Consider the following 27,752-nt stretch of genomic DNA (forward strand, 5'->3'; position numbering starts at 1 on the left):
GAGGTGATACACTGAAACGCAGAAATTTGTATGTTTCCTACCTTTCTAAATCTATCCATCCATCCTTTTCCTGAACCAGTTATTCTCACAAGGGTCACTGGAGTGCCAGACATTATCCCAGCTATCATCCGGCAGGAGGCCGAGTACACCCTGAACTGGTTGCCAGCCAACTGCAGGGCACATAGAAACAACCATCTACACCTACAGGTGATTTCGAGTCACCAATTAATGCATGTTTTTGAGATGTGGGAGGAAACCGGAATGCCCGGAGAAAACCAACGCAGGCACGGAGAGAACATGCAAATTCCACACATGTGGGGCTGGGATTGTTTTCAGAACTGTGAGGCCAGTTGCTACAACGTGCTGCTACCTTGTTAAATCATTGCTCAGCATTTTCATTGACATTGTCAGATATCACATAGAGGAATATCATTAAGAATAATACAATTAAATAGAACCAATCATTTCATAAAATGAAACATTTTTTTGTTTAAAAAGATTTTAATATTTACAAAAGCAATAAAATATTGTAAATAGGTTAAAAATCAAATATTTACATTTTAATTCTAGGAGAAGATAAATATAATTCAGTAGAATAGACGTTACAGGACTCTTGAGATTGTTAATGCTCAAGGGGCTGATGTGGGTTTTCTTAAAAAAGGTTGAAACGTTTTAATAAAAATTGTTTGTTTTCTTCTTGCCTTCTCCTCTCCTCTGCTCGACTGACACCATTCAGCTTCATCTTCTCCACCGCACAAAAACAAATTGATGTTGCTATGCTCTCATTGAATCAAATCTGAATACTGTGCAGTGACAGAGTAGTCCATTGCATGAGAAAGGAGGCAAGAGCACTCAAAACCATCATAGATGGTGGATTAAACACTTTTGTGAGTTTTTAGACACGTTTTTAAACACTAAAATAGTTTTATATATAGTTTTAAATAGTTACAATTATGAAGTAATATATTCATGGGGGTGAAATTTTTATCCTCTCTGATCCGAAAAGAGTTCGAATCCGACCAATACCGAATAATGGTTAATTTTATAGACAATAATATTTAATTAATCAACTTGCATTTGAGAGCACGGCGCATTCTTCCCCCGAACCGGTAGGTGGTGTCGAGCTCCAAACTGTTGAGCAACAAAATAATTGCGGCGTACAAGAAGACATCTGTCAGGCCGTTGACGTATCAAAAGTCTCACGAGGACCGAGTAAACACTCCTGATTGTATTTATTCATGATACAAAGTGTCAGGTCAAACGAGTGTGTGAAACGGTCATGGATATTGTATTGTACCTGATAGCTGCCGCTCTCCTCGCTGTGCTGCTGCTGTTTGCGGTGAAGTTGCGGAAGAGGACGGAGGAAGGTAAGTCGGAGCTAGGCCACCAGCTAAACCTTTGGCGTACCTCGTAGTCACTACGTTAGCGCACATCTGTTTCGTGGGAAAAACCAAGGAAACAAGTTTTTACTTAAGATAAAGTGCGGGTTATTCTATAAAAATAAGACTTGAGTCAAAGTTGACGTACAGATCCAACACTTGCTCTTGGTGAAAAGTACAATAGTGCAGACTCTTGAAATGTACTTAACGTCCAAACGTAAATAAACGCTTGCTGTCAATTATAGGATACATATTTTCATCATGCCTTTTATTTGTATCCGACGGCTTTGCCAACGTACTTATGTTGACCAACTAATAATAGCAACTGGAAAAAATTGGATCCTCTGCCCCCCCTTCAGTTCTGGGGATCCAGGTTTAAATCTGGGCACACTTGTGCGGCGTTTCCATCTTTTTCTCCGGGTACTCTAGTTTCAAAGACATGGATGTTAGGTCAATGGAAGTCTGTAGATTGCCCATAGGGTTGAATGGTTGTTTGATTCTCTGTGACCAGCGATTGGCTGGCGACCAGTTCAGGGTTTACCATGCCTCTCACCCAGAATCATCTGGGATAGGCTCCACCACACCCACGTGCCTAAATTGAGGAGAATGGGTACAGAGAATTGATGGATGGATTACACTGTTGGTGGATAATTTGTGAAAAGATGAGGCTTGGGCTGTTTTTTTTTTTTTTTTTGGTCTAGCACAAGCCCCAACATATTAGTCATGACTCAGTCTTGTCACCGATCTCATTAAACTAAACTAAACTAATTATGATCAGCATCTCTCTGGTTTCATGCGACAATTCTGCATCTAGGTAGTGTTAAAACACTATATCGTTTTTTGTACAATCTTTTTGGTTACTGGTATCCCTATTAAAATGTGATGTACATCTCGTATGCAATACAGTACCATGCAGCAACATTCCACAATTAAAAATTGTTTCTTTGTCAATTGTTTTGGGTCAACTCCTTTCAAAGCTGACAGAGAGCATGAGCGAGCTGTTGTCCAAGCGGCGAGCGTCCGTCCACGGGCCGCTGCTGAGGAGCGAGGAGCTGGCATGCCGCGGAGGAGGAGAAACCTTGCAGGAGCTATGGCAAACAGACGACCACAGAGGGAAGCAGTGGCGCTTGGTAAGCAGACTTTGGAACACATTTGAGGTCATTGAATCACAATTTTTATTCCACGATGAATTTTGATTCAAAACTTGTCAGTCACTGGGAAATTAAGGAAAATGTTGAAAAATGCTGCAAAACTTGGAGTGTTGACGAAAGTGAAATTTAATTTTTTTCCATTCAAGCTTGATCTAATTAGCAGCAACATACAGGTGCATCTCAATAAATTAGAAAGCTAAAACTACTTCTTTAATCCAATTCAAAAACTCTTAGCGCGTTACTACACAGAGCAAAGTAATTTGATTTTATTTGTTATAGTTTGTCAATTTTTGGTAACAATTTATAAAAAGCCATACATCATAATTTCTAAGAAATTAGAATGTTGTATAAGAAATACTGTAATTTCTCAAAAATGTTCAAATTTTCCCCCCAAAATTTTCAAAAAGTTAATAGAGCGCATTATATTTAGGTATGACTGAAAAATAACAAATACAATCACATTGTATAGGTGTATACAGGTACATGGAAAAAAAAGGTATACATGTACATTTCGATAACATATTCGATGTCTTATTTTACACATTTATATATATTACGGTAATGTGCGCCCCCAACCTGAACTCTATAACCTCCTCGGGGAGCTTGCATTTTACGATTGTTAGCATAGCATCTTTGTTACTACTGCACCAAAGATCAAAAACAACTGCCCGTGAGCTTGTTTTAACTTAAACCATGACAAAAAATGTTGACTACAACAGCTAGATGTGCATCTTCTTTTAAAAGAAATGTCATCAGTCGTGCCGATGACGCCACCAACCCGGAAGTTGCGCCGCAGTCTGAAACAATGATAGATCGCCTCAATGGCTTCAGGTGGGTTTCAAAACTACGTGAGCTCAAACTACGTAATACGAGTGTAATGTGCACATTAAAAAAAAGAAAAAACAGGAGAGCACACACAATTGAAATGGTTGCTTTTTTTTTTTTTTTTTTTTTAAATTTGCCCATTACCCTCATTTCTATGTAGTTTGAGCTCGCGTTTGGGGTTCAAAAAAATGCATGGATGGCACAGCGGATGACATGCTGTGGGAGCAAAATAGGATCACTGTTCATGAATTCAGGAGGCACCAGAACTGGACCAAGTCACCAAAGGTAGCTATGATGGATATTTTTCAGATTGGAGATGAGCCAGATGTTGCTTTTGAAGTCTTGGCCAAAGATGTGCAATGTCGGGGATAAACTGCACTATGCACAAATATTTAATGAAAAAAATGTTTAAGTCAAACAGTGTTAAATATTTATTCAAGACTGTAATATGTGTTATCAACAGTATTAATAAAATGTTATGCCATCATTGAGCATTTATTTTAGTTGGTTGAGGGATTCTGTTCTAACAATCACAGGGAACAGGACAAGCGTGTCCTGTGGCCTGCCCCGAGATTATATTACGGCTACATCAGCAGGTGCACAATGATTATTATTATTATTATTAATGATTGTTGCACATGATTGTTTTTTTTTAAAAACAATACAAGTTCAAACCTAACAAAATATAAATACAGATAATTGCCAATATTTTGAGCAAATGGGTAGGAGCAAATTGGTGGTGCGCATTGTACAATGGTAGAGGGGTCTTCCCGATTTATTTATTTATTTTTAGGCCAACTTTGGGGGTGCACATTATAATTCAGGGCGCATTATACTCGAGAAATTACGGTAGTAGTCAAAAAGATTGCAATTTGAAAATGAGGTTGGAATTGGCCTTGTAAAAAGTATTTATTTTCTTGTTGAATTTATCTGCATAATTTGAGTTTCACATTTGGAATTGCACTGCTGAAATACCTTTCATACTGTATTCTAATTAATTGCATTGTACCGATGTAATGTGTTTTCTGTGTGTCAGTCCCCCACCCCTCTACAAATCTTTCAGGAAATTATTTTGGTGGATTTTGTTAAATCCTGCCCTTCGAAAAACAAATGGATGGGGAGGTGGGAGAACAAAACCTTGTAAAGCTTTGGTGATTTCAGAAGAACAAGAGCAGCAGCAGCAGCAGCAGCAGCAGGAGGAGGAGGAGGAAGATGATGGAGCAGAAGAGCAGACTTTTCAGCCATCTGTGAAAATTGGAGCCAAGAAGCAACGGAAGCTGGAAGAGAAACAGGCTAAGAAAGCCCAGCGAGAGGTGAGAGAGCCCCCCTATTTACGAATGGACACTGTGCACGTGGCACTTCCGTGGTTGAGATAAACAGGCGCGCTAACTTCCATTTGTAAGCACCAGTGAATATGAATGAGGGAAAACTGGCCCAGCAAGTAGAATCACTTGCATACAGTGGCCTGGAAGCGCAAAACAATACAATTAATTGTGAAACACTTTGACATTTCAGAAAGCAAATCAACAAAAAAACTAAACACTTTAACAAATCAGAAAACAAATTAACAAAGACTTTTACATTTCAGAATACACATAAAAAAAAAAAGCACAAACAAACAAATCTAGTTCACCACTACGCTGACTGTTTGATAATTGTACTTTCAGGCTGAGCTCGAGGAGCGTGAAGAAAGGAAGAGGATGCAGGAGCTCAGAGACCAGGAGAGACGAGAGGAGGAAGAGAAAGAACGGCTTCTAGAAAAGAAACAGGTCCCCTTTGTTTTTTTAAAATTTCTTTTCCTCGCTCATCCGCGCATATACTGTACCAGATCGTTGGTCTCTCATCAGGAAGAGGACGAGCGGCGAGCCAAAGAGGAGCAGGAGAAACGGGAGGAGGAGGAGTACCTCAAGCTTAAAGCCTCCTTTGTGATAGAAGACCAGGGTGAGGAGGAGCAACTCAATGAAGACCAGGTCAGGTCACTTCTGATATGAGCTCACACTCAACCTCTTCGATGACTTTTCAAATAATAAACACTTGATTTGGTTTTGCTTTCCAGTCACGTAATCTTCTCCAAGAATTCATCGATTACATACAGGTGATATCACACACTCCGTTGCCCCCAACCCAGAAAATGAAGGCCGACAGTGTGTTAAAGCCAGCTTTCTGTCTCCACCAGAGCTCTAAAGTTGTTCTGCTGGAGGACTTGGCCTCACATTTTGGAATGAGAACAAAAGATGCTATTGCTAGACTGCAGGAACTGCTAGCAGAAGGCTCCCTCACAGGTTTGTGTCAAGTACGCTTTTATCTTGTAGATGTAAAAACAATCGATATAGAAAAATCACTGTTGGCGCGCATCCACTGAATTGTACGTGCATTCTATTTTTTACACCTTTCAAAGCAGGAATGTCCAATCTCTTCTCATTCGAGGCCTGAAAAGAATGTCAGCAAGGGCCCCTTTCTATTCTTCAACTTTATTAAACCCACTAAAAGCAATCCACTAGCACTTTTTTCCCCAGACAGAATATGATTAAATTACTTCCAGTTTAGAATCAGCCGAGTGCCGATACTTGATTTTGAAACTATGAGAAATGTTTTATGTTAATCAAATACTGTTCCAGAAAACAATTTTCTTGAACACGGCATAAGTTTCACTCAAATATAACACTTTAAGTGTCATTAAAATTTGAACACCAAACCGCACATATGTTTTTCTAAACATTTAAAGTAAAATGTTGTAAATTTGATTTTTACATGTTTAAGTGATCATAGAAATGGAAGTGTAGCATGAAATGATTTATGAATTCTTGTATTTGTATTGATTTATTTTCTACCCCCAGGGGTCATTGATGACAGGGGGAAATTTATCTCCATCACTCCGGCAGAATTGGACGCGGTGGCACAGTTCATCAAGCAAAGAGGGCGAATTTCTATCACGGAGTTGGCCCAAGCCAGTAACACTTTGATCAATTTGAAACCAGAGAACCGCAACACTGCTTGATGGACAGGACGTAACTCAGACAACATCTAGCATCATGTTTCAAAAGACTTGGTATTTATACAAAATTCTCCACTTTCTAACGCCCATGCGGTGCGCCTTTCAGCCCAAACCAAACCTTCTGCAGGTTATGCAAACAAAGCCTCTAATAAAAGTGAGTCCCCACCACTGCTGAGAGATCGCCACATGCCCATATGCCACAGGACGCTGTCCAATTTCACTTAAATAATTATGTTCATCTGACAACAATTACACAAGAAATGAAATCCATTAAAAACAATTTCATTTTATTATTTTTTTTTAAATCAGAAATTTGCTTGAATCCATTCATCCGCTGACTGCTTTGTCTGTGCTGGGTTTCATCTTGTCTGTCAGTTCTGGTGCTCTTTTCGTTAGCTCCCAAGTGGAGTTGCCTCCTCGATCCTGGAAGCATGACGACAGGACGTCAGTCAGACGTTTCTCAATGCAAACTTAAAAACCTAGTTCCTCACTTTTATAAGCACCCCAAGCGGTGCCAGGTTCTTCCTCAAATCGTCACTTGCTTTAAGGAGCGGGATTCTGTCTGGATAAAGTGCTTCTGGAAACTTCTCAGACGTGCTTGACTGACGGGCGAGGGCGAAGGCTCTGACTTGACTTCGGAATTGAGACAGCTGCTCGACAACAGCCTGTAAGCTTCCCGATTGGCTTATGGTCTCCGCGTCCTGCATAGAGATAAACATTTAGGATATGGACACACTCACGGGGCTTTCCAAGGAGCTCAACTCCTCTATCTACATGGCCACGATGTCGGTAGAAGTGGTGCATGATAGCCAGCGACAATGGATGAAGTACAAACCCGAGTTTGAAACCCACTGGTAGGATTACCGTAATTCCCGGCCTACAGAGCGCACCTGGTTATAAGCCTCACCCAGTACATTTGTAAAGGAAATACCATTTGGTACATACGCCGCAGCTGTGTAAAGGCCACAAGTGCCCATATTGAAACACGAGATATTTACAAAGAAAGACGGTACACAGAGAGTTTAACGCTAGCGCTGCCGCGCTAAAAGGGCTGGTTAAAAATAAACATACCGGTAAAAATCACTGAGGTACGGCAGTAATACACTAGTAGAGCGCTAACAGGGCCGTTCCGGTAAAAGTCACTTCCTCGGCGCATATATTCCACGCTTACCTTTTCCGCTGGAGTGCCCCCATGCGGCCGTTAGTAAAAATGCACAAATTAGCCGCATCACTGCATAAACCCCAGGGTTGAAAGCGTGTGAAAAAAGTCGCAGCTTAAAGGCCGGAAATTACGGTAACCATTTTTTTTTTTAGGTTCCACATTTATCCTGACCTTGTTATCTAAGGGGTCGATCCCAAAGACGTCCAAAATGTCTCTTATGTAGGCCATCATGGCTCCAAAAACTGCTGGACTTCTGGTTGTTCCTGCAACCTGATACGACAACACGGTAAATACATGTCTCAAATAAGATGATCTGCTGTGACAGCATTTTGCCAATACGTTTTCATAATGCTTGTGAACAACTGGCAAAAAGTGATTGATTGATTGATTGCTAACCTGAACTGAAACAATGCCAAAAAAATAGTTTCGAGTTTCTGTGCAATATTTGGTTTGTGAAGTGATGCAACTAGAGATCATGTGACGTTTTGTCATCCGGTCGTAAGTGGGACCTCACGGTGAAAAAGCTGATACAATGGAGGGGGGAAAAAAATGAATCTTGAGCTCGTTACCGTGGAAACCGACTGCAGCTGGCAGTTTCCCTGGTAAACCATATCTGTGATGGCATGCATGGCTCTCGGGGTGTCAAAGTCATCAGCCAGGGCTGTCATCACACGTGCTTTCGTCTGAGCTAACCTTGTAATTTGGAACCAGGAGACAGCACTTATATTATGACATCATTGTTGGAGGATCAGCGCACTTATAAGACCTTCAAAATCAGGATCAAACCTGTCCCAGAGTAATGCGTCTTGCACGGGCAAACACTGCAGCTGACCCTTTATGTAGGCCTGAGCGTCATTATAGAAAGTAGAGATGGTTGCCAGGGAGACCCGCGCCTCCAACATGCTGCTGTCACTGTAATCTATAGCTGCACAGACATCACAGAACAGTCACTTAGCACCAGCTGAACAGATGAAAAACATGCACAGTACTGTGACGCCCCGGATAGTTGCAGTACACTAAGTCAAGAACATGTTGAAATTCATACATCACTGTCGGGGAGCAATTAAGTTTAGCCTGGGTTGCTCGTGGAAGTTCATCTTTGCTGCATGGAGATGACTACATGTGCAGTTCTATTACCCATGTACAGTTCAGTTGTATTTAACTTTAAAATACAGAACATTTGCATTTAAGTAATCAGTTCTTAAACTTATTTAGGTATAGTTTTCTTTACCTTTTATTTGCAATATACTATATAATATATACAATATTAAAAATGTTCCCCTCTATATGCAATATACTATATAATATACAGCATTTAATTTTTTTCCCTCTATACACAGTGTTAATGTTCAAACTGTGTAATGTTAGATTGTTTTACAATCTACTTTTTAGGAAACAAACTTTAATGAACATGACTACTACATTACTGTACAACAGGAAGCAGAACTGGAGGTGACAGAAATAAAGATGCTGAGGTTTTCGCTTGGTGTGAGCAGCTTGGATAGGATGAGAAATGAGCTCATTAGAGACAAGGTTCGAGAGAGCAGACGTTGATGGTTTGGACATGTCCAGAGGCGAGAGAGTGAGTATGTTGGTAGAAGGGTGCCGAGGATGGACCTGCCAGGCAAAAGAGCGAGAGGAAGACCAAAGAGAAGGTTGATGGATGTTGTGAGGGAGGACATGAGGACAGTGGGTGTCAGAGAGAAAAAGATGCACGAGATAGGCTTAGATGGAAAAAGAGGACACGCTGTGGCGACCCCTAACGGGACAAGCCGAAAGAAGTTTGTTGCAATGGTGTTACTTGGAAAGCCAAGTATTCTGTTGAGTGTTTACTAGAGTTCTGTTGAGTGATACCGTAGACCGTTGAACATTATGACACTTGGTTTTACACTATTTGCACCAGGGCTTCGTATTTAACGAGACTGTTGTGTAGAAGGTTTTCTGTAAAACTGTCACTACCTGATCGGTATTTGGTCAAGAGGCAGAACATCCGAAACTCATCGGCAGAGTGAGACTGTAGGAACTCCTTATGGATGAAAGAAAAAAAGAAAATGTATTGCAGCTTTGGCGAGGTGCCAACATCCCCTCAGCATTCACACACTATCTGGAGAAATTTCAGATTTGTTACCTTAATGGTGATGTAGTTTTTCAGAGATTTGGACATTTTCTCTGCACTCCCTTTGAGGTGTAAATGCCCTAAACAGAATAAGATTTTTGAAACATTGCATTTTTAAATTTGTCCCATCTACCAGAATTTTAAGTCTTGAATTAGGGATTCTGTTAAGAATTAGTTGTTCCAAAATACACAATTCTGACAAAAAAAAAGTCATCCATCACTTTATTACACAATGCCATATTCCCACAATTGGCTGACTTTTTGGCAAAATGTCTGTTTGCGTTCTGCGCAAGAGGTACCTGAGTGCAGGAAGTAATTGGCCCACTGCTCACACTGATGATAGGCTTCGCTTTGTGCCACCTCATTCTCGTGGTGAGGGAAAGCCAGGTCAATGCCACCTGAGTGGATATCCAGCTGACTCCCGAACATTGAGCTGGACCCGCCGCAGAGGTCACAGAGGTCACGTCACAGATCGAGGAAATGACGCGGAGCCAAACGGCTCGTTTGACGCAAACCTTGCGATGGTGGAACACTCGATATGCCACCCCGGTCTTCCTTGGCCCCAAGGAGAGTCCCAGTGTGGTTCTTGAGGTTTTGATCGCTTCCACAGAGCAAAATCCCTCACATCTTTTTTACTGGAGCTACCTGGAAAACCAAGCACAAGACCATCTTATCATTCAATCATAAAGATAAACTGCACTTGCATAATAATTTTAAGTACATTCGGTGGTGGAAGGGAACTACATGGAAATTTCTCATTGATGGATGGATGTACTTTACCTGTACTTTGATGACACAATGCAGAAGAAAGTCAGACTGCCACTACTGTACTACCACTAAGTAAAAAAAATGAGCACCTACATTCTCTCCAGTAGTTACCCAGTACAATTGAGCTGCAAATAATTACTGCAAGGCCCATTTCGACGACTATAGCGTGCAGTTATTTTTCAGCTCGCCCACTGAAAATGCGTCTTTTCCGAATGGCACAATTTACAGAAAAGTTTGGAAGTATTTCATACCCCAAGCTACGAGTCACAGACGAGACTGCGACCCGTCTCCCAACTGAGACGATACCTGGAAGACGTTAGCGTGTGAGCGAGCAGGTTGCTAGCGTCTGCCATGGCGTGGAAAGCCTCGTGACGCAGTGGGACATATAGAAACCGCCCGAGGCTTAGGCAGATTTATTTTTGCGGGTCAAACGGAGGGACGTGTAGGCGTAAGAAAGATGTGAGTGAAGTTTGGTCATTGGACCGGACTACTGCTGCAATTTCTACAGGACTAGGCATCCTTTTGCACAGTTGTCAAAAAAAAAAAAAAAAAATTGACTGTTGTCATATTAGAGTGGCTCCATCTTGTCACTTTTTCTTGCGCTTCATATCAAAATCACGGTGGTGGGAGGAATGGTGTGTGTGTGTTTGTATGCCCCCAATATCAAACAGCTATGTTTTCGTACACGCATGCACAAACACACACAGAGTTACCGGCATAAAGCACAATCGACGTCTATCTATCTTGTCAGTTAGGAGTCTTCCGAGAAGTGTACTCTTCCGTGTTCTCATGTCAGTCCTGCACTAAATTTCCGATTCAACAATAATACAGTATCTAAGTTATTGGTTCATGTTGATGTTACCTGTGTGGCCTCCATGACCAAGTAATGGGTACAGTTTAGCTAATGTTTTGTTTAGTAGAGGAGAAGCGACATTCCTGCCACTTGGCAGCTGCTGTTCTGAGAATTGCCACAACAAAACTAACAGATTGACTTGCAAAAAAAAAAAAAAAAAAAAAAAAAAGATGGGGAAAAAAACCAACACCGTTTCCATTAAAAAGTAAATCTGTTCACTCCACAATGACTTTTTTGGTTAATTTCTTAATCTGTAAGCATTTACTTGTGATTTGGCCCAGATATCATATTTTAAACGCCAATGTGGGCTCTGAGCCAAAATGTTTTCCTACCCCTGGCCTATAATCACAGCTGTCACAGGTCTTGTGCTTGAGAGCGATTGTTTTTTTTTCCATTTATTTTAAATTCAATTCTTACCGGCGCTTTCTTGAGAATCCCCAGCTCCCCCAAACTTGCCGTAGCGATCCCCAATGGACTGGATATCAAAATAAACATCACCTGCAGGTCAAATAATGATGTGAAATAAAATGATTTGGCGAGGGACAGCAAAATTCTACATCCAAACTGCTCACCTTCTTTTGTGGCGTAGGCATTTCCGTTCTCGATGATTCTCTGAATGAAGGCCACAATTCGCGGCACGTTCTCAGTGACTCTTACATACACTGCAGGAGGAATCACCTAGATTTTTTTTTTTTTAAAAAAAAAGGATTTATATTAAAAATGGTATTTTTGTTACAAACCAAATTTCTGTCTAATAGGATACATGTGATGGCAGCATAGAATTTTCTCCCAACATTACAGAGATGAGACAATTAATCAACAACTAATTTATTGACTTTTTACCTGGATAAATACATGATCAACAAAAAAAGTCAAGATACCACTGTATAAAAAAAAAAAAAAAAAGTCAAATCTAATGTGGTGGTTTCAGGAAGGAATAGTTGTGAAACCTTCAGCGTTGTCCACATACGGCACTTCTGGACCTAAACCAGATGGAAAAACGCACCTTCAATGACATCATATCCTTCTTGAATTCCTCCTCATACATTCTGGCAATGATGGTGGGTGAGATGTTCTCCTAGCAAAAAGAAATAGAACAATGAAAAAAATATACATTATACTCACGCACAACAGTTGTCATAGCAACTGGTGTCTCACCTGCCAACCTCTTTGGATGATCTTGTCATCAATGTCTGTGATGACCATGGCGTGGAGGACCGTGACGCCAAACAACCTGGACAGGATTCTCTGTAGCACATCAAATCTGACGTATGAACTTGAATGAGAAAAGACGGTCAGCTATCAATGAGACAGGAAATTGATGCCATTCGTCGTGTGGGATTATTATTACCATGCGTGGCCCAAGTGGGCGTGGTCGTACACGGTGGGACCACAGCTGTACCTGATGCCCAAGCACAAACGTTGCATTGTGTGAGATTATTAATACAGGCGGTCCTCGGTTTACCATAAACTTCAATTTGTACGCAAGAGATCAAACCTATTGTACATTTTGCCATCAGCTCTTTTGTTTGAGTAAATTGTATAATATGGACTGAAACAAGTGCACTGAACGGTTCAGAGAAGGTCAATTTGCAATAAATAGCAGAGATTTTGTATCATGTTTTTTTTTTTTTATTCTTACGACTGTAGTGGCAGTAATGAAGCGGACCTCCGTGTACTTTGGAAACTCAAAACCGCGCATATTGGAGCCGTCGTAAAGGGAGGACGCCGTGCACTACAGTACTTGTATACTGTTGACATGATTCGCATCATTTGAAGGTGTGCATTACCATGTGGCTACTCCCTCTCGAGCCAGAATCAGGGGCTCTTTCTGTTTGGTGAGGCTGTTGAAAGTCTTTAATCCTGTGTCAAATCCATCGGGCATGATCCACTTCTTCTCGCTTCTGCTGCTGCATGAGCCACGGATATTTACTCGTACATTGAGTCCTTTGGTTCGCCGTAGAAACGACTTGACCGCGTTTCTCCACATGCTGTGACCTAGCAACATAGGGCGTCAGTGTAGCAAACATGCATCGAATCTTAAGGTTCTTCTAGCGATATAAATTGCACGTAAACAATAAAAGAATACATTAATAGCCAAATAAAAACGATTTGGAATTACATGAAGCGATCAAGTAGCACAGTCACGCTCAAAGACATCATATTGACATAGATACTGTTAACAAGGCTTTGTGATACGTCGACTGTGCCGCCATATTTGATGTGGATTACTTAACAAAGGTAAAAATAAGTAAAATGTTTTATCGTCAATGATATACACTGCCAGAATTCACAACTATTTGTATTAAGGAAAAAATATTAATAAATTAATTAATAAATTCTCTATTTTTATCTTACATCAGGGGTTACCATCGTTTTGAAATTGAGAACCACTTTTTGGAACTACATCTGAAATGACAAAAAATATAAATTCATATCAAGAGACTTATCATGTCAATGATTAATAATTCGCATATCAACCGTAATCCAGCAAGGTAGGAAACAGATGCAACACTTTATTTCAATGAATCGCTCTGCAAGTGTTTACATTTTCAAATGATCACTTGTATAGCTTTACGAGTGAATCGCAATTAGCCATGTTTCCAATTACGCCGTCTTATGTGTCATATAGGTCAGAGAACACAGGTGATAGGTGAAACGTGAATTTTTTTTTCCCCCCATCATTAATTTATACGATTGGTAATTGGACACTCTAAATTGCCCCGAAGTGTGATTGTGAGTGCGGCTGTTTGTCTCTATGTGCCCTGCGATTGGCTGCCAACCAGTTCAGGGTGTAACCTGCCTCCTGCCCGTTGACAGCCGGGATAGGCTCCAGCATGCCCCGCGACCCTTGTGAGGCTAAGCGGCTAAGAAAATGGATGGATGGTCTCAGGGCGGTGGTGACGTCATTTGAAACCTGATATTCTTATTCAATGATTCATCATTTTATTCTCTGGACATTGAATCGATTGCAGATGGTCTGTTCTGGTTGTGTTAGATGTTGTTTCGCTTTCATCCGAACAGGTGTCATTAGTTCATGTAACAAGGCTGAGTTAGGAATTTAGATATTCCAACATTTTCTTCCCTCTTGCCATTTGATTACAAGAGGATTAGTGACGAATTTACTGTCGTCCAGTCAAGAAGTATTTGTACTTGATAATTCTCTACCACAGCCATTTACCAATGATTATAGTTTACGACCGGAACAACGTGCCACAACCAATATGCCGGACATGGTGGCATATCGCAATGAATCTGACTGAAGTCGCGGTCTCGTCGTCTCGCGAGACCCACGAAGACCCCGGAAGTGTTCGATGCGGTCATGTGATTTGTGAATGTTGCTCCTGCACCGTCAGTTTCAAAACAACTATGACGAGTTAGCTCCCTTTTTCTATGAATGTTTCCAAGGAGACTTCCGTTCTTTACTTGAGTCCGCAAGATGCAGAACGTAATTAACACGGTTAAAGGAACGGCGCTCGGGGTGGCCGAGTTTCTCACGCCAGTTCTAAAGGTAAACTTAATTGTATTACAAGCTACCGCGTCGCTCATAAGCCAGGGATGCCTTCATTTTCCCGTAAACGCGACAAAATAACTCATGCCAGACAATAATTCACCGTGTGCATTGTTTGTTGTTCTGAACTAAAGATTGTTATCCAAAGTAATGCGCAATATGTTTTGGGAAACGCGGTGCAGCGTTTCACAATGGACATCAGTGTGTTAGGGAATAAGCGCAAGTCCTGTCGAAGGTTTCTTTTCTGACATAAAAGTACTGTGGATAAATTATTAATTTCAGAATTGGAGCACGATATGGGCGTTCACGAAAAACAGACCATTTATTATTTACATAGATGCATGTATGTATGTTTGTTTGATTGTCTGCATCATCATATGTTTTCTCCAAACATTTTGCGCATCGGCAACTGGTAACATATTTAAGACGATTTGCTGAATATTTATTTCCATTTCAGTAAGTAAAAATGTTATTTGGATGGTAATTTAATTATAGTAGTACGCTAATTACTTTCAAATCAATACTGTATTAGTTTTTGCTGTTAGCTGCTGTGCTAAGTGATATTAAGCAAATAAAACAGCAAAAAAAAAGAAATTCTATTTTTAAAAAGAAAAATGTTTATCAATGTGTTTCTGATAATTTGACTATCAGGGTTGCTCCGTTTGAGTGGACCCTCTGCACTACGGGTGAAGACATTGGAAGGAAAAAAAAAAAAAAGAAAATAAGAGAGAGCACGAACTTTCCAGGATCAGACTACAGGGTTTTATCACTGATATTGGCCCGATTTGGTATCTTCTGTGGAGTTCGACATATCAATGATAACCCTCCTACAACGCAGTTTGTCGACCAATTGGATTGCATATTACAGTCACATTTGCTCGCAGATAAAGTTGCGGGTTTTATTCGGGATGGAATCTCAAGACCTTAAAGTAATTTACTGGATTAATATAACATAAGTGTAAATTAAAAATAAAATAAATACATAACTAAAATGGAAAACCCAAATTTCAAACGGAAGTGTGAATTTCCAATTTCAACTGCTATTGATCTGACAAACTTTATCTGAAGAACTGTTCAATGCACTGGCCTGTCAAGGAATAAACACGAACGGTCTATACTCGCAATGTTTTGAAAATGCTGAATGTTTAGTTCAACATAATCGGCGTTAGTGGCAACGAGCTTGCGATACATTGTAACAAACATTCCTCTCAGCAATCATGATTTATTGTTATAATCTAGCGTAATTTGCGGCGGTATCTATTGTCAATCTATCGATGAAATCTATATCTTCCTCCTGTTAAATCCCAGAAATGTTTTCACTGTAACTGAATTTCCTTTGACATACCTATGATGACTTTCGAAGTAAATGCACTCGCACTGTGTGAAGAAGCTCTGAAAATGAGCTTTTGGCATAACTCAGGGGCATGGCTAGCCTTTATTCAACTTTAGCCATTTTTTTTTAGACAAAATAAATTTTCATTAGCCACGTTTCTATAACCATACCCAAAAAAATAGCCAATCACATGCCGGTTAAACTGAGGTCTCCTCGCGTGACTAATACTTTCTTGTTCTTCAGGTTACATGCATACAAATAACTTTCAGATGTAAATGTGAGACAAGGAATAATGTTTTTTGTTGGTAACTGAATCTAATAAACATTAAGAATGACAGAGATGTGTCATAAAAATAAAAAAGATTCTCAATGTGGGTAGCGAGGGCCCTGAAACTTCCGAACATGGTCAGTACGGTTAACTTGCGTTTCCTGTTTCCGGGTGAATACTGATTGTTTAGGAGCAGGCTTGCTTAGTTAACAACGTTTATAAAATAAGCACCTAAATTAAGTTTAAGACTACACAAAATAAGTGACGTCTTTCAATATCTATTTTGTCTACTCGTAACAAATTTTACGCACGTTATTTTTCGTGCTCGGTTGTGCAGATTTGCTAGTCAAATGTGAGTGACTGGCGTATTGTGACCAGTGCATCGCCATGCATGCAAGGCGTCAACATTCTTTGTTGCTGTTATTAGCATTTATTCAGGAATGTTTACCAAAGCATGAAGCATGATTTAACAGAATGCTCGCATGTTTACGTACAAATGTTAGTGCTAAAACTACACTAGCTTGTGAGGCTACAACATATTTTGTTGCATGCTCCCAAGCCATATCATATTACAAGTACGTGAACATACCTCAGTACCTCCTTGAATGGACAGCCCAAAATGTCCTTGCCCAAGCACTCTCTTTTTGTTTTTTCCCCACATTGCTATTGTGATCCATTTTTTGACAACATATTGTTGTCGCCATGTTCACAGTTTTATCTGGTTGCAGTGAAAAGTGTCACATTTTCTTCCCATGCCTCCTTGACCATATTTGATTTGATAAGATAAAGCCCAGAAGATGGGATATTGGGTTGTTGTTATAAAATTGTGTAGTGTTGCCAGTGTCTAACCGTGATAGAAGAATTTATGGGAGTAGTCGGGCATAGTGCAACGGTGAAAGACCAAATTTGTCTTTGCAGTTTGATCCTGGCATTAGGTCAACTCATGGTAAAGTGCAATTTGGGTGATGTTTCTGCTGAGTCATGCAGCTCACTTTCTTCCTCCTCTTCCAGATGCCGAGAAATGTTTTATTGACAGGGTTGTGTGTATGTGTCATAAATAGTTTTAAAGAGTACAAATATTTAAACCAAATAATACCACAAAGGTGATTTTAAATCTTACTTTTATACTACTTTTTTTAGAGGTAAGTCAGCCATCAAAAGGGAGCAACAAACATTTTTGTTTCACTTCCCTCATTTTAGGAGATGCTGAAGAGCTACTTCATATTTTCTAGAATTTTGGGAATCTCTTTTCCTGCTATTATTTTTTTGTTCTCTCTTGTGTATGGTTTATTTGAATTTTCATAAGTGAGGACAGAAAAAGGTCTCCAACTCTGGAATATGCCAAATATGTCTCAATTTAGATTATAAAATACTGTTAAATTCCACAGGAATCAAAGTTCAAAGAAACTGGAGTCATCACACCAGAAGAGGTGAGGTTACTGACTTTTTTTTGTTCGTCTTCCACTTGTTGCAGTGTTTCCCAACCTTTACTGAGCCAAGACATTATTTTAGTCAAATGTCACTGCACAAAAAGTATTCAGTGCCCACAGAAAGTATTCACACCCCTTCATTTTTTTCCCACATTTTACAATTACAGTCTTATTCTGAAACTGATTCAACTATAGTTTTCTTTAAAAAAAAAAAAAAAGTATATAAATATACGACGCCTTTCTTTGCGGGTTACTCAGCTTGGTCAGACGGCCAGATGAAGGAAGGGTCCTGGTGGTTCCAAACTTCCATCTCCAAATAATAGAGACTACTGAGCTTTTCTTCAATGCTGATGAAATTCTTTTCTATCCTTCCCCAGATTTTGTAAACATTTTCTGGTGGCACGGTACAGTATATGCTAAAATCATGATCTTCTGGTTTAAATTTACGTGCTCTGGAATTCTGAGCCTTTTAAGTTGAACACAAAGTTACCGTAATTTCCGGCCTATAAGCTGCGACTTTTTTCACATGCTTTCAACCCTGCAGTTTATGTGGCGATCCGGCTAATGTGTGCACTTGAGCGGAAAAGGTAAGAGTGAGACTGAATATATGTGCCGAGGAAGTGACTTTTACCGGTCCGGCCTTGTTAGCGCTGCGCTAGCGTGTTACTGCCATGTCTCAGTGATTTTTACCAGTTTTTTTTTTTTTTTTCAACCGGCCCTGTTAGCGTGGCGGCGCTAGCGTCAGCATTAGCACGTGCGGCGGTGCTAGAGTTAGCGTTAGCATGGTGGAGTTAGCGTTTGCGTAGCGGCGCTAGTGTTAAACTCTGTGTACCGTCCTTCTTTGTGAATATCTCGTGTTTCAGTGGCGGTTTCAATGTGGGCACATACGGCTTTTACACGACTGCGGCCTATATATGTACCAAATGGTATATTCTTGACAAATTTACTGTGTGAGGCTTATAAACAGGTGCGCTCTGTAGGCCGGGAATTACGGTAATACACTTGCAGGGATTTGAGAAAGACGCCTGCCAATCATAAATAATGATCTTCGTCCAAGTTATAGTTAAGTTAATTCCCCACGGTACAGTGGTTGTGAATCACTGAAAAGAACAATAAGAAATCAGACATAATAAAAGCGCATTGTTGCATTTTTCTTTTGTGCCAGTTTGTAGCCGCTGGGGATCACTTAGTTCATCACTGCCCTACTTGGAAATGGTCAGTATCCTTTCATCCAAATAGAATGTATTTTAAACTTGTTTTAATAAAGTTATTGCCTCTTGTTAGCATGGTGACTTTTTATTCTGTGACAGTTTAAAATCAGGAATGAAGCAGTGATGCATGACTTCAGAATGTCAGTCACTTTGTTGTGGCATTGTTAGATTTCACAGAATGGTGCAATTCTCTGCTGGGGAAAGCCGACTTGTCTAGCAGAAAGCGTCCTGCTCATCGTTCTTCTTTATTTTAATGATACGCTTTGATTATTTTTTACTTTACTCTTGTTCCAAAGACAGCCAATAAAGTGATTTCAATATCTGATGCCTGAAAGTGATATACAGTAGTTTTACCAGTAATTTAATGATCAGAATTCATTGATGACTGTAATGTATGTATTAAAGTACTTTTATTTTTCCATTTTCACTCAGGGCCACTGGGGAAGAAGTTAAAGTAAAGCCATATTTGCCCGCGGACAAACAATTTCTCCTCACACGCAATGGTAAGAACATTTTCAAAATTATTTACCGAATGGTCACGAACCATCCATCCACCCATTTTCTTTGCCGCCTATCCCACGAGGGTCATGGGGTGGTCACGAACCACTTTAAAAAAAAAAAAAAAAATTATCCAAATATCCCAAATAATAGCTGCTTACCACTATCAACAACCTGCTGGTGACAGGCAAATAATACTTTAAATCTTGTCAATTAGTACATACATCCATCCATTCATCCATTTTCTTTGCCGCTTATCCTCACAAGGGTCGCGGGGAGCGCTGGAGCCTATCCCAGCTGTCAACGGGCAGAGGGTGGAGTACACCCTGAACTGGTTGCCAGCCAAACGCAGGGAACATAGAGACAAACAGCCGCACTCACAATCACACCAAGGGGCAATTTAGAGTGTCCAATTAATGTTGCATGTTTTTGGGATGTGGGAGGAAACTGGAGTGCGCGGAGAAAACCCATGCAGGCACAGGGAGAACATGCAAACCCCACACAGGCGGGTCCGGGATCAAACCTGGGACCTTGGAACTGTGAGGCCAATGCTTTACCAGCTGCGCCACCATGCCGCCTCAATTAGTACAATATATTTATATTTACTCTAAAATAACTGTTCTTAAAACTTTTCCTGTATGTACAATTTTCATTTATTTTTTGCAATACATTTTAATAAATATTTTTGTGCAGCCATTGAAATTTTCCTATATTTAGGCACAGTGTTAAATGTCGTTCTAAGGCTGCTCACAAATTTCTGCCACAATAGTTTCTCATTGGCTGCTCTTGTCATGCCATGTTCAGTTTTCAAATAAAAATAAAATTAGAGGCATAAGATGTCACCAGTGCGTGATAAATGTTCAAAACATCATTTTAAAACTAATCTCCTACCTGCCTTAACATATATGGCACGTTCTAAAAAATATATATATTTGCAACATTGGTTTATACAATATTATTAAATAGTAATGGGACCACGATAGATGAGTCACATTTACCCGTGGACTATTATAGTTTACTACCATCAAGTTCAATCACAATATTTCCGTCGCTAATTCCATCATTAGCCTTACAATATTTGAAATGCAATGGGGGTTATGCATAACACACAGTACTAGACCGAGTAGTTTTTAAGCCTTTCTGAGTGTTGGAATTTCATTTTATTTTGGTACTTTTTCAGTTCCCTGTCACAAGCGCTGTAAACAGATGGAGTACTCGGACGAGTTGGAGGCCATCATCGAGGAGGACGATGGAGACGGGGGATGGGTGGACACTTACCACAATGCAGGCATGGCAACATTTCCCAGCACTGTGCTAGTTAAGCACCAATATGTAATATGTCATGTGAGTTTTAAGGAAAGCTGTGCCACGTTTGCAAAAGGTTGTCTGAAATTTTGTAAATCTAAAAAAATGGTCCAATGCATTACTTTCTCATTGTCTTCCATCGATGAGTCACTCAGACTGTACACACAGCAAGCTGCCATTTTGTAGTGTGCAATGCATTGTAGACTGACATAGATAGATGAACAGAGACGCATTGTTTGTGGTAAAATCATTTGCGATTATGGCTGAAATGATTACTCGACTTGCTTGACTAATTCGATAGCATAAAAATGAAGTAAAACCTCGAAGCCTCAAAGTGACTCATTGTGACATCGACTAATGTTACTCCAGTCTCACACGCCACTCAATGTGGAAATAAGTTAAGCCAGGAAGAAAGAGTGTGTAACAAATAGAGAACGCTAACAGAAGGTTCTATCTACATTAGAATTAGAATCCATTGCAATTCCCCCACTCGTGGTCAAGGATAGACAGAGCAGCCGGTCTACTTGTTTTTCCTTTATTGAACAAATGGTAATGAACTAATGCAGCACGTAAATACATTCATACACAAGCTGCTTTCACCACAGCCAGCCACTAAGCTCAGCTCCAACAGCCAATTTAACATATTCCTAACCTACCTCCCACATCACTCACTTTTTCAAGCCACACACACTCAAAGTTATAGATTTTACAGTCCGGAATGGATGGCAATTCCAAGTGGACAGCTATAAAACTTGGACCTCACATGCAAATACATTTAAAAAAAATCCAAGAACCTTATTAATCGATTGGATAATTAATAGGGTAATTGATTCTAAAAACATTTGTTGGTTGTGTCTTTACATTAGGTAATTTGGACGATTTTCTCAACTGAAATTTGTCATGGTGCTTTCTTTGTTTCTAGGTGTATTAGGTGTCACAGATGCTGTACAAGAAATTTCACTGGACAATAACAAGGTAGAATTTTTTTTCCCCAGCTATTTACTACTTAATTTGGAATTAGATTGTTTTAACACTTTGGTCATACACTCACACTAGTCCATTTGAACCATGCTTGGATCCTTCCCCACTGCACTCCCACACTTGCTGACGCTTGAATTGCTCTTTAAGCATTTGTTCTTTAAAAAAGGTCCCATCACTTCATTCTTCAACGCTGTATTCGGTAATCTATTCATGTCGTAAACTGAGGCTATAATCCCAATGTACAGTATTAAACATAACTGTTGAGAAGTGATTGCATTTACCAAGGCCCATATTGTGTGCAAGTGGCTTTGTGTGACACAGCAGGCCGTGGACGTAGAGTTATATTGCTTTTTCTTATGTTTTACTTTTTCTGACTAGATTGGTGCTAGTCTTTGGTTATATCTGTTGCACACAACGATGAGAAGATTCACTGCATTAAGTATCGGACATGTGTTACGCTCATGCGTGGAATGTGTGTGTATTTTTTACCTAATTTGCAAGTTTGCATTTATGCAAGTTAGCAACTTGCTAGTAATGATTACATTACAGCAGAGGTGTCAAAGGTGCCATGCTGGTACATTTATTTGTAAATGAACTGATACTTTATTTTATTTTGTAAATGAACTGATACTTTATTTTATACCTTTACCTAATACATAACCTATTTTATATATTTTTCATTTTTATTTACTTTTATTTCAACTCTCTTATGTAAAATGAAAGTGCCAGAGTGAAATGTACGAGTGTAGTCAGATATTAAGTTGCATGTTAGTGTTGTTTTTAAATTAGGTGTATACCCCTTTAAGAGCGGGGGGGGGGTTGGGCCAATGTGATTGGCAGTAAAATGCTGTGATTCACTGCGCTGGATTGGTTTTTATGTGCGCTGTGTGTGCGACAAGTGTGCAATTGCACAGTGGCGCGTCTTAGAGGGAACATTGGTGGAGACTACACAAAATAAGCAACATTTTTTTAAATTTTACATGTGATTTTTCCTGCTCAACTGTACAGATTTGCGAGTGCGATGGCGTGCGTCAAATCACAGTGACTGCAAAAGTTTTTTTTAATACTGTAAATTATACACAGTACCTAATTAGTAGCTAAAATACTTGTGAGCTGTTATTCAGGCTATTATGCTATCAAAATGTTACCATGAGCTGTGCTAACACGAACTATTGACAAAATGCAGAGCCAGCAAATGATAGCTGGAAAAAAAATCACTCAACTGCAAGTAAACTTTACCTCTGTAATCTGCAGAGGTTGAATTTTTCCTTGACAAAGTAAGGAGTAGGAAATGCAGATTTGTTTACAAATGTATGGAATAAACCTAAAATGTTTTCATAAAAATCAACTTAGCTATATCTGTATATAGATATCTGTAAAACATAAAAGTATTTGCACCTGGTTAGCTCCCACCACTGCAAAATGGCATATAGTAACAGTCATGACACGTCTCCTGTATGTTTGCTTGTGTGCATGACCAACTGCCCGACTCACACCCACCAATCACAACAGACTTCCGGTGTCAAGTGGGCCGAGGCGCGGGTCGAATTGCCTGGTGTGAGCCTTTGTGTCCGAGCATGCAAGTCCTGTGTCAGCTGTATATTAATTATTTATTTTTGATTCAAGGACAAGAATATGAATAGCACATCTGCAGCATGCTGCGATGACGGTGAAGATGATGAAGACGAAGAGGCAGCCGATATGGAAGGTATTTCAATTGTGACAATTTCATAGGTGGCTGCACTGTCATTTCACTCATTTTCATCCTGTCAGAATACGAGGAAAGCGGTTTACTGGAAACGGATGAGGTACGCCTACTGACTTCAAAGTATGCGCGAGTGTCCCCTGGCCAAGATGCAGCCTTCTCTCACTGTTTCCTCTCACCAGGCAACCTTGGACACCACTAAAATGGTGCAAGCCAAAGTGAAAGGCGAGCCCGGGAGTGAAGACGCCATCCTTCAGACAAGGACATATGACCTTTACATCACATACGATAAATACTACCAGACCCCTCGACTCTGGCTGTTTGGATATGATGAAGTATGTACCTGGCTGCTATCAGATCCACACCTCACTCTACTCTACATGATTGCATCATCGTTTACTTTAGCTTCCGGGTTTGATCCTTTCATTGCCTCATTGATGTCTATTTCTCAACACTTTCAAGTTCCCTTGAACAAGGCACCCAACCCCAAAACTGATTTGGACTTGCATATGTATGAATTGTTTACTTAGTGGTGTACATTCCAAAAAACCCAAGGTCATTAATTTTTTTTTTTTTTTTTTTTTTTAGCAGTGCTAACAAAGACCAAGAACTGTGAATAAATTGACACCCCACCCCACCCCCACATCATAGTAACTGCCTATATTAGTAGTTTCCTACATAAATACAGTGGTATGAAAAATGTTTTCCCTCTTCCAGATATATTTATTTATTTATTTTGAGTCATAAATTAACAATTTTATAATTCCTGTAATCATGTTTGACTGGAATTAGGGTTATGAAAAACATCTCTCCTGGCGGGGGTGCCTGCCGCCAAAAAATTGAGACTCCTTGATGTACAGTTCAAACCCGTATCACCTCTCATTCTAAGGTACTTGAGGTTTCTTGTTTGCTCAAGCTTGCGTGACCTCTTCCAGGACAGGCAGCCTCTGACTGTGGAACACATGTATGAGGACATCAGCCAAGACCACGTGAAGAAGACTGTTACCATTGAGAACCATCCACACCTTCCTCCGCCCGCTATGTGCTCAGTGCACCCATGCAGGTGAGCATAGTTTCGAGAGAGGAGGTACTGTAACCTTGTTGTTGTTGTTATTTGAAATCCAGAGGTCTACGGTAGCTATAGCTGTCCTAACTAATGAAATTCTCGGCCTACAGATCGCACCTGGTTATAAGCCTTACTCAGTACATTTGTAAACTGTACATACGCTGCAGCTGTGTAAAAGCCGCAAGTGCCCACATTGAAACACGAGATATTTACAAAGAAAGACGCTACACAGTGTTTAATGCTAGCGCCGCCACGCTAACCCTGGGAAAAAAAAAAAAACATACTGGTAAAAATCACCGAGACACGGCAGTAACACGCTAGCGCAGCGCTAACAGGGCCAGACCGGTAAAAGTCACTTGCTCGGCACTTATATTCCACCGTTCTCACTCTTGCCTTTTCTTGCGGACATTTAAAAAAAAAAAAAAAAAACACAAATTAGCGGCATCACTGCATAAACTGCAGGGTTGAAAGCCTGTGAAAAAAGTCGCTGCTTATAGGCCGGAAATTACTATACCATTATGCACGAATCTGATTCGAGGCAAAACCGCTTACAAGGCAACCAGAACCGTTCAGTTGCAATTGATTCAATTCCCTGAGAATGAAATGAGAATATTAACGGCTGATTTAGCTTAGTCAATAGCTGGCAACCATAGCTTAGTGCAGAGTGGTTTGAGCATCAATTGTGCTCTATAAATCTTGAGACACCTAATTTCCAGGCTAGTAAAGAGTGCATCAATTGCCTTATTTAGTCCATGAAATCAAACCGCGTACAAGCTGCATGTGACTTCTGCGATATTTTTATCTGCTGCACTGACTGCTTACACGTTTCATGTTTTCCAATAGTTGTTTTTAATTTTACAAATGACTTCAATAATTTCCCTTTTTTCTTCTTTTTCAAATTAAGCAATTCTTTATTTTTATTATTATTGGAATATAATTTAAATGTTAGAATAAATATTTTCGACTGGAAAAACAGTTGCGAGTAAAATATATACAGTAATAGGATTTAAAAATGGAGTTCCCACTTAAGTGATGATTATTGCAGTGTGAGATCTCCATGCCTTCCACGGGGACATTGATCCTTTCTTTTTCTAGACATGCTGAAGTGATGAAAAAGATCATCGAGACTGTGGCTGAAGGAGGTGGCGAGCTCGGAGTACATATGTATCCTTTCCTTTTCTTGTTATTGTTGCACAGGTAAGTGGTTCAATCGCGATATGTTTTTTTTTTTTTGCATTCCATTTGGTTTTTGTCCTTAACTGTGGTTTACAGGTACCTTCTCATTTTTCTCAAGTTTGTCCAGGCTGTCATTCCCACAATAGAATACGACTACACAAGACACTTCACAATGTAAAAATGTGGTTTAAGAAAAATCACCTATTCTGCCTCAATGTATTACAAATGATCTGGTTTGGTGATGATAATGTTTGTGTCACTCTGAAACACTCTGTGTAGATGTAAGACACTGTAAGACAAGATATGTGCAAGTTAAATGGAAATAAGTTTTCATTGAGGAAGGATAAAATCATACAGTGTTCAAACGTGTGTTTTTTGTTTTTGTCTCAAAGCTGGAAAAGTAAAGCCGTGCACATTAGTAAATGTAACTTTTGATCAATAACAGATTGGTGTAAAATGACTTTCAGCAGCTTTTATCTACTACTTTCTGATAAGTTGGGCTTGGCCAGCCACATCTCTGATGCTTTTTGGAAACATACAAAGCCACATTCCATCATTGAGAAGTAGCTCTGATTTGATGAAATTTATACCCTGCTACTTTGAATTCCTCATGGCTCGCCACCAATTTCTACGGCAACTCTTTGGCTCCTCGATGTAGCCAATACTGTATGCCAAGTTTGCATCAGCACAACCTAGAAAATAAAAAAAAAGATCTTAAAACCAGGAGAAAAATTGAAGCCAATGCGATAAATTTTTTGGTGCCCTTTTGTGAAACAAAGTCCAACAGATAACTTGAAACTGACGAAATAATACAGAAAAAAGGCAGGCAAGAACAACACACTGGAGCTGAAACATGCAGCTAGTTTATTGAACCATCATTTTTTACAGGCTAATCTGATTAAAAATTCTCCAGAAACATTAAAATGAAGCAAGGGTGGTTTTCTAGTTATTTTAATTTTCAGTAGATTTTCCATTCTGGATTTTCCTTTTTTGACATAAGGGTACCAACAATTTTGTTGAGCTGGGAAGTCCTAAAGGAAACCATCAGCTTTGGTGGAATATTGCCTGGTTTACCACAGCTTTATTTTCACCACACAGTTGTGTATGGCGTATTGTTTTTAATGTCACATTTAAAGAATGTCACAATAACACCGCTTGGGTGCTCTCTTCTTTGGGGGAGGGGTTTTAGACATACAAATGACCATGATTCAGTGCTTTTATTTGAGACAGCTTGCGCTACCCTGTCCTGCTGTGCAAATGTAAAGCAAGATAAGAGTTAAACTGGTAGGAAACGGATATTGTTTCAAATTATTTCCATTACACAACTTTGAAGTAAATGAAGAGACTGAGGGAGTTTATTAATATCTGGATTTGGACATCTCTGAACAGTTCTTCAGTATATCACTGTCATACTAAACTGGGACACACACACATATATATAGATATATTCAGAGATAGAGGGCGATTCCCATTTTTGTAAAAACTACCATTTGTCTTAATACATGAATGTGTTGATGGCCCTTCAGCTGTAATATGTTTTTTTTTTTTTGTTTATGTATAACATCATTGCACAGCCTCTCGCTCAGCAGCTTGTGTGGTTAACCTGACAACAGACGGAATTATTGTCACATTGTGTAAAACAATAAATGTATACAAAAAAAAAAACATTTTGGGGGATTTTTCATGATTTCAAGGAAAAGGAATAACCAACATATGATTTAATTTATCAACCGTTAGCTGTGCTTTTTATAATGCACAATTGAAGTTCACTATAAAGTTTAATTTAATTTCATTATTACTCTATTTTTTTGTAACAGTGTTGCGAATAAATCCCAAACTTTTTGCTCGAGATGAGTACAGACATTTTTTTTTTATAATCTGGAATCATAAATGGTCAAGAACAAAATAAGCTACAGAAAAAGACATTTTCTGATGAGTAGCAAGGTTGCACAAAAACGTTGAATAAATACTAAAGTAGAAGCGATTTACTTTCCTTACGCAGCATCAAACTTTTCCTCT

At 39.6% G+C, this 27,752-nt stretch overlaps 3 protein-coding genes across 5 annotated transcripts; 2 read left to right on the forward strand and 1 right to left on the reverse strand.

The window, feature by feature from the left end:
* Nucleotides 1-1,134: 1,134 nt before the first annotated feature.
* LOC133509459 (DDRGK domain-containing protein 1-like) lies at nucleotides 1,135-6,662 on the forward strand. Of its 2 annotated transcripts, none has more exons than XM_061836476.1 (8): nucleotides 1,135-1,367; nucleotides 2,357-2,509; nucleotides 4,520-4,668; nucleotides 5,023-5,124; nucleotides 5,203-5,325; nucleotides 5,412-5,450; nucleotides 5,532-5,637; nucleotides 6,193-6,662. In XM_061836476.1, the coding sequence occupies exons 1-8, from the start codon at nucleotides 1,280-1,282 to the stop codon at nucleotides 6,351-6,353; spliced, it is 921 nt and encodes a 306-aa protein (XP_061692460.1). In that variant the 5' UTR covers nucleotides 1,135-1,279; the 3' UTR covers nucleotides 6,354-6,662. The 2 variants fall into 2 exon arrangements, with proteins under 2 accessions (XP_061692460.1, XP_061692453.1); XM_061836469.1 differs by having other exon boundaries at nucleotides 1,140-1,367; nucleotides 4,517-4,668.
* Nucleotides 6,621-13,467, reverse strand: cars2 (cysteinyl-tRNA synthetase 2, mitochondrial). 2 transcript variants are annotated; one of them, XM_061836442.1, is made up of 16 exons: nucleotides 13,372-13,467; nucleotides 13,040-13,247; nucleotides 12,601-12,651; nucleotides 12,408-12,525; nucleotides 12,256-12,327; nucleotides 11,822-11,927; nucleotides 11,667-11,747; nucleotides 10,144-10,273; nucleotides 9,928-10,061; nucleotides 9,641-9,708; nucleotides 9,472-9,538; nucleotides 8,299-8,437; nucleotides 8,082-8,205; nucleotides 7,684-7,782; nucleotides 6,842-7,051; nucleotides 6,621-6,773 (listed from the first exon to the last, which is right to left on the reverse strand). In XM_061836442.1, the coding sequence occupies exons 2-16, from the start codon at nucleotides 13,237-13,239 to the stop codon at nucleotides 6,678-6,680; spliced, it is 1,695 nt and encodes a 564-aa protein (XP_061692426.1). In that variant the 5' UTR covers nucleotides 13,240-13,247; nucleotides 13,372-13,467; the 3' UTR covers nucleotides 6,621-6,677. The 2 variants fall into 2 exon arrangements, with proteins under 2 accessions (XP_061692426.1, XP_061692417.1); XM_061836433.1 differs by having other exon boundaries at nucleotides 13,040-13,433.
* A 1,019-nt stretch (nucleotides 13,468-14,486) lies between these two features.
* Nucleotides 14,487-26,882, forward strand: atg3 (autophagy related 3). Its single transcript, XM_061836457.1, has 12 exons — nucleotides 14,487-14,760; nucleotides 17,750-17,791; nucleotides 18,957-19,006; nucleotides 19,435-19,505; nucleotides 20,681-20,788; nucleotides 21,728-21,780; nucleotides 23,413-23,494; nucleotides 23,560-23,594; nucleotides 23,674-23,826; nucleotides 24,427-24,554; nucleotides 25,653-25,721; nucleotides 25,830-26,882. Exons 1-12 carry the CDS (start codon nucleotides 14,689-14,691, stop codon nucleotides 25,909-25,911), a joined length of 945 nt encoding a protein of 314 aa, XP_061692441.1. The 5' UTR covers nucleotides 14,487-14,688; the 3' UTR covers nucleotides 25,912-26,882.
* Nucleotides 26,883-27,752: the final 870 nt, after the last annotated feature.

This window comes from Syngnathoides biaculeatus, chromosome 2, assembly GCF_019802595.1.
Source record: "Syngnathoides biaculeatus isolate LvHL_M chromosome 2, ASM1980259v1, whole genome shotgun sequence".
Taxonomy (NCBI): domain Eukaryota; kingdom Metazoa; phylum Chordata; class Actinopteri; order Syngnathiformes; family Syngnathidae; genus Syngnathoides; species Syngnathoides biaculeatus.

Coding starts and splice junctions, on each gene's coding strand:
- LOC133509459 (XM_061836469.1), top strand. CDS start 1,280: ATGGATATTGTATTGTACCTGATAGCTGCCGCTCTCCTCGCTGTGCTG. Junction 1,368..2,356: donor GCGGAAGAGGACGGAGGAAG/GTAAGTCGGAGC, acceptor CTCCTTTCAAAG/CTGACAGAGAGCATGAGCGA. Junction 2,510..4,516: donor GAGGGAAGCAGTGGCGCTTG/GTAAGCAGACTT, acceptor TGGTGATTTCAG/AAGAACAAGAGCAGCAGCAG.
- cars2 (XM_061836433.1), bottom strand. CDS start 13,257: ATGTTGCTAGGTCACAGCATGTGGAGAAACGCGGTCAAGTCGTTTCTA. Junction 12,328..12,407: donor TCATCCAAAGAGGTTGGCAG/GTGAGACACCAG, acceptor TCTTTTTGCTAG/GAGAACATCTCACCCACCAT. Junction 11,748..11,821: donor TGCCTACGCCACAAAAGAAG/GTGAGCAGTTTG, acceptor TTTGACCTGCAG/GTGATGTTTATTTTGATATC.
- atg3 (XM_061836457.1), top strand. CDS start 14,689: ATGCAGAACGTAATTAACACGGTTAAAGGAACGGCGCTCGGGGTGGCC. Junction 19,007..19,434: donor CACTGCCCTACTTGGAAATG/GTCAGTATCCTT, acceptor ATTTTCACTCAG/GGCCACTGGGGAAGAAGTTA. Junction 24,555..25,652: donor TGCTCAGTGCACCCATGCAG/GTGAGCATAGTT, acceptor TTCTTTTTCTAG/ACATGCTGAAGTGATGAAAA.